This window comes from Mirounga leonina, unplaced genomic scaffold (assembly GCF_011800145.1).
Source record: "Mirounga leonina isolate KUSES-001 unplaced genomic scaffold, KU_Mleo_1.0 Mir_94, whole genome shotgun sequence".
Lineage (NCBI taxonomy): Eukaryota > Metazoa > Chordata > Mammalia > Carnivora > Phocidae > Mirounga > Mirounga leonina.
The window spans coordinates 53859172-53865010 of record NW_023270855.1 but is presented as its reverse complement, the minus strand read 5'-3'; the positions used below and the strand labels follow the sequence as shown (position 1 = coordinate 53865010).

Sequence of the window (5839 nt, the reverse complement as noted above, 5' to 3'; positions counted from 1 at the left end):
TACCCCATCCCTCCACCCACCTCCCCTCCAGCAACCCTCAGTTAGTTTCCTATAGTTAGAAGTCTTTCATGGATTTTCTCCCGCTCTGATGACTTCCCATTCAGTTTTCCCTCCCTTCCCCTATGATCCTCCACACTGATTCTTACATTCCACATATGAGTGAAACCATATAATTGTCTTTCTCTGATTGACTTATTTTGCTCAGCACAATATCCTCCAATTCCATCCATGTCGATGTAAATGGTAATATTTCATTTTTATGGCTTAGTAGTATTCCATTGGGTATATATACCTTCTCTTCTTTATTTATTCATCTGTTGATGGTCATCTTGGCTCTTTCCATAGTTGGCTTATTGTGGACGTTATTGCTACTAACATTGAGGTATAAGTGCCCCTTTGGATCACTACATTTATATCATTGGGGTAAAAAACCCAGTAGTGCAATTCCTGGATTGTAGGGTAGCTCTATTTTTAACTTTTTGAGGAACCTCCATACTGTTCTCCAGGATGGCTGTACCAGCTTGCATGTCCACCAACAGTGTAAGGGTGTTCCCCTTTCTCCACATCCTCACCAACATTTGTTGTTTCTGACTTGTTAATTTTAGCCATTCTGACTGGTGTGAGATGAACCATGAGAGATGATGGACTCTGAAAAACAAACTGAGGGTTCTAGAGGGGAGGAGGGTGGGGGGATGGGTTAGCCTGGTGATGGGTATTAAAGAGGGCATGTTCTACGTGGAACACTGGGTGTTACACACAAACAACGAATCATGGAACACTACATCAAAAACTAATGATATAATGTATGGTGATTAACATAATAATAATTTTTTTAAAAATCAGGAACACGTCAAGGATGCCCACTCTCGCCACTATTGTTCAACATAGTATTAGAAGTCCTAGCAACAGCAATCAGACAACAAAAAGAAATGAAATGTATTCAAATTGGCAAAGAAGAAGTCAAACTCTCTCTTTTCGCAGATGACATGATACTTTATGTGGAAAACCCAAAAGACTCCACCCCCAAATTACTACAACTCATACAGCAATTCAGTAATGTGGCAGGATACAAAATCAATGCACAGAAATCAGTTGCTTTCTTATACACTAACAACGCAACTGTAGAAAGAGAAATTAGAGAAACGATTCCATTTACAATAGCACCAAAAACCATAAGATACCTCGGAATAAACCTAACCAAAGAGGTAAAGGATCTATACTCTAGGAACTACAGAACACTCATGAAAGAAATTGAAGAAGACACAAAAAGATGGAAAAATATTCCATGCTCATGGATCGGAAGAATAAACATTGTGAAAATGTCTATGCTACCCAGAGCAATCTATACCTTCAATGCCATCCTGATCAAAATTCCAATGACATTTTTCAAAGTGCTGGAACAAACAATCCTAAAATTTGTATGGAATCAGAAAAGACCCTGAATCGCCAAGGAAATGTTGAAAAAGAAAAACAAAATGGGGGGTATCACGTTGCCTGATTTCAAGCTGTATTACAAAGCAGTGATCACCAAGACAGCATGGTACTGGCACAAAAACAGACATATAGACCAATGGAAAGAATAGAGAACCCAGATATGGACCCTCAACTCTATGGTCAAATAATCTTCGACAAAGCAGGAAAAAACATGCAATGGAAAAAAGTCTCTTCAATAAATGGTGCTGGGAAAATTGGACAGCCACATGCAGAAGAATGAAACTCGACCATTCTCTAACACCATACACAAAAATAAACTCAAAATGGATGAAAGACCGCAATTAAGACAATTACATTGTCTTATGTAATTGACATATGACAATATGTCATATTGCCAATAATCAATTGACACATGACAATGTACGACAGGAATCCATCAAAATCCTAGAGGAGAACATAGGCAGTAACCTCTCTGACATCGCCCACAGCAACTTCTTTCAAGATACATCTCCAAAGGCTAGTGAAACAAAAGCAAAAATGAACTTTTGGGACTTCATCAAGATAAAAAGCTTCTGCACAACAAAGGAAACACAGTCAACAAAACAAAGAGGCAACCCATGGAATGGGAGAAGATATTTGCAAATGACACTACAGATAAAGGGCTGGTATCCAAGATCTATAAAGAACTTCTCAAACTCAACATCCAAAAAACAAAGAATCAAGTCAAAAAATGGGCAGAAGATATGAAAAGACACTTCTCTGAAGAAGACATACAAATGGCTAACAGACACATGAAAAAATGGTCATCATCATTAGCCATCAGGGAAATTCAAATCAAAACCACATTGAGATACCCCCTTACACCAGTTAGAATGGCAAAAATGGACAGGGAAAGAAACAACAAATGTTGGAGAGGTTGTGGAGAATGGGGAACCCACTTACACTGTTGGTGGGAATGCAAGTTGGTACAGCCACTTTGGAAAAGTGTGGAGGTGCCTCAAAAAATTAAAAATAGAGCTACCCTATGACCCAGCAATTGCACTCCTGGGTATTTACCCCAAAGACACAGATGTAGTGAAAAGAAGGGCCATATGCACCCCAATGTTCCTAGCAGCAATGTCCGCAATAGCCAAACTGTGGAAAGAGCCGAGATGTCCTTCAACAGATGAATGGATAAAGAAGATGTGGTCCATATATACAATGGAATATTACTCAGCCATCAGAAAGGATGAATACCAAACTTTTACATCAACATGGATGGGACTGGAGGAGATTATGCTAAGTGAAATAAGTCAAGCAGAGAAAGTCAATTATCATATGGTTTCACTTATTTGGGGGAACATAAGGAATAGCATGGAGGACATTAGGAGAAGGAAGGGAAAAATGGGGGGGTAGAATTGGAGGGAGAGATGAACCATGAGAGACTATGGACTCTGAGAAACAAACAGGGTTTTAGAGGGTTTTAGAGGGGTGAGGGGGGATTGGTTAGCCCAGTGATGGGTATTAAGGAGGGCACGTACTGTATGGAGCACTGGGTGTTATACGAAAACAATGGATAGTGGATCACCACATCAAAAACTAAGGATGTATTGTATGGTAACTAACATAACATAATAAAATTTAAAAAAAAAGATAAAACAATTTAACAGAAAATAAAAATAGGAAAGATTCAATGAGGGTAGAAATCAGCTATGTTAATGGAACTTGAGTAGATTAGGTCCAGACATAGATACTTGCAGAATACAAATGAGGAGGACAGGTCTTGTCCTGTCCACCAGCACACCCACCCCTATTATGCTGTCCTCCCAGATGGCCTCAAACCCAGGCAACCGCTCTTACACTGTGACCTCACTCAACTCCACCTTCCAGAATGCCAGGTCTGGCAGGTAAGAGCCCTGTGTACTGGGCTCCACCTTGTGTTCCATAAAGTGCTCTGTGCCTGGATCGACTGGACCAGAGAGGGCCATGGGATGTCCTACCCCAGGACACTGAGAGTTTGGAATATGCAGACTAGCTCACACTGAAGAGTCAGGCCTGCCTCCGTTCTGGGGTGGAATCAGCCTCCACCAAAGCTGCTGGCTCTGGGAGAGAGCTTTCACTAAGTTAAATCCAGAGCCTGTTGTAAGAGGCATGAGGTACAGCTGCCTGAGGCATAGCTGTCCACCTCCACTCACTCTTTGTTTTTCAGTCTTTGACCCTCTGAAATCAGGCTTCCTTCCCCAGCTCTGCTAAAACTACTCTACCAAAAGTTTAAGAAGTCCAGAAAATACCAGGTCCTTCCAGAACCACATCACTTCTTTTCCTTCCTGAACCTAGTGAGACAGTCTCCCCCTCTGACTTCTACAGAAGTGACACCTTTATTCCATCAATTATTTGTTCACCATAAATGATTACAATGTTTACTGAATAAATTGTTTATAAGCAAAATGAATTGTTTATTGAATAATTCCAATGTGTCCTATGCTGTGAGGTGGACTAGTTTCATTCAGGGCGAAGGCAGTGAGCTTGCTGGCAAGGATTCTTTCTTTTTTTTCTTTTTTCTTTAAATTCAATTAGCCAAGGTATAGTAAGTACATCATTGGTTTTTGATATAATGTTCAGTGATTCATCAGTTCAGTATAACACCCAGTGCTCATCACATCAAGTGGCCTCCTTAATACCCATCACCTTGTTACCCTATCCCCCCACCCCCCTCCCTTTCCACAACCCTCAGTTTGTTTCCCAGAGTCAAGAGTCTCATATGGTTTATCTCCCTCTCTGATTTCTTCCCATTCAGTTTTCCCCCCACCCCTATTGTCCTCTGCATTATCCCTTATGTTTCACATATGAGTGAAACCATATGATAATTGTTTCTCTGATTGACTTATTTCAAATGAAATCCAATCTCTTACCCACAAAACCACCACTCTATACTCTTTCACACCTTTGTCTCTCAAAAGAGTTTAATGAAGTACAATTTTGATATAACAAGGCACAGAGCAAGAAACGATTGACATCTCGACAGGAAATGAAACTGGGGGCTGTCTCACAGTGAAGCACCCCACTGGATCCTTCCACACAACCTTTTCCTACTTTTCCTCTAGTTGTCAGAATGTTCAGAATGTCCCTCTTGGCTTCTGGCTCTCTCCACCTCCCTGGCAAGCCTGTCTGCCCTCAAGGCCTCAGCCAGTCTCTCTCTTGCTTTTTTCACTTTCCGAGTCTGTCTCCGGATATCTCCAGGTGTTACTGGCTGTATGCAGATGGGTGGTGGGAGATAGAGACCCACTCCTGGGAACATCCCTGCCCAAACTGAAGATGGTACCGTGCTGGGCCCAGGGCCACTAGGTAGAGACCCTGCACCTGCACTGCCTGGTACAATCACTTGTGAGGTATTTATGAAGTCCAAAGTACTTAAAATTTCTCCTTCACTGCTGCAGGCCTGGAGTCCCTGCAGTCTCCTGTACACAGAGATTTGCTGGGGCTTCTCCAAGGCCCTGTCCCGTTGACTGTACCTGACCTCGTTGCCAGAATGGGAGGTTATGCTCGTGACTGGCCTCTTAAAAATGCAACTGGTCAGCCTTATAGGAGGTGCAGCTCTTTCATGATATCTTTTCTTGGCCTTGGCTAAATGGACTTGTCTTTTCTTCTCTATGGTCTGGGACATCATGTTTCTTTTGAGCTTGCCCTTTGAAAACAAAATGAAATGTGATATTTGAATAAAATGGGGGATGAGGACCACCAGCCACAAAGAATGGTCTCAGCTCATATGAATATTCCACCCTCCTCTCTCCATGGAGAAATGTGTCTTGAATCGCACGGTGCATCACAATCATCCAGAGGGTTGTTAAAACTCAGACTTCTGGGCCTCAAGCCAAGTAGGTCTGGGCTGGGGCCAAGAATCTGCCTTTCTAAGGGTTCTCAGGTGATGCTGATGCTGCTCGTGCAGACACCACACACTGAGAACCAGTTCTGGAACACCGTCAAGCAGATATAAGTCAAGGACAGAAAGCTTGAGGTCATTACCCAGTGCCAACTCCAGACCCTTTCCCCTCCACCATCTTCCCTGGAGGATGTTTCCCTCCTCCCACCCTTGTCAATGTCAACCACACACATGCTGGTACCCCCTGACCCACCATCATTTAGATACAAGGATCATAGGTCTCTTCGTATCCCAAGACTTCAGGTGTTCAGTATCTCCTTACTATGCTTTAGGACACACTACCTCCTGGTTTTCCTAGCTTTCATGCCTCATCTTCAGTGAGATCATATCCCTCCCAACCCTGAGATACTTACTAGCTTTCACTTGCACACCCAAATCCCATCTTCACTCAACTATCCTCCTGTTCATAAATAATTTGCCCCAAAGACACAGATGTAGTGAAAAGAAGGGCCATATGCACCCCAATGTTCCTAGCAGCAATGTCCG

General features: G+C 42.4%; 1 protein-coding gene across 1 annotated transcript; it reads right to left on the bottom strand.

The window, feature by feature from the left end:
* Nucleotides 1-4362: 4362 nt before the first annotated feature.
* On the bottom strand, nucleotides 4363-5552 carry LOC118005618 (putative methyl-CpG-binding domain protein 3-like 5). Its single transcript, XM_034997581.1, has 2 exons — nucleotides 5547-5552; nucleotides 4363-5098 (listed from the first exon to the last, which is right to left on the bottom strand). Exons 1-2 carry the CDS (start codon nucleotides 5550-5552, stop codon nucleotides 4514-4516), a joined length of 591 nt encoding a protein of 196 aa, XP_034853472.1. The 3' UTR covers nucleotides 4363-4513.
* Nucleotides 5553-5839: the final 287 nt, after the last annotated feature.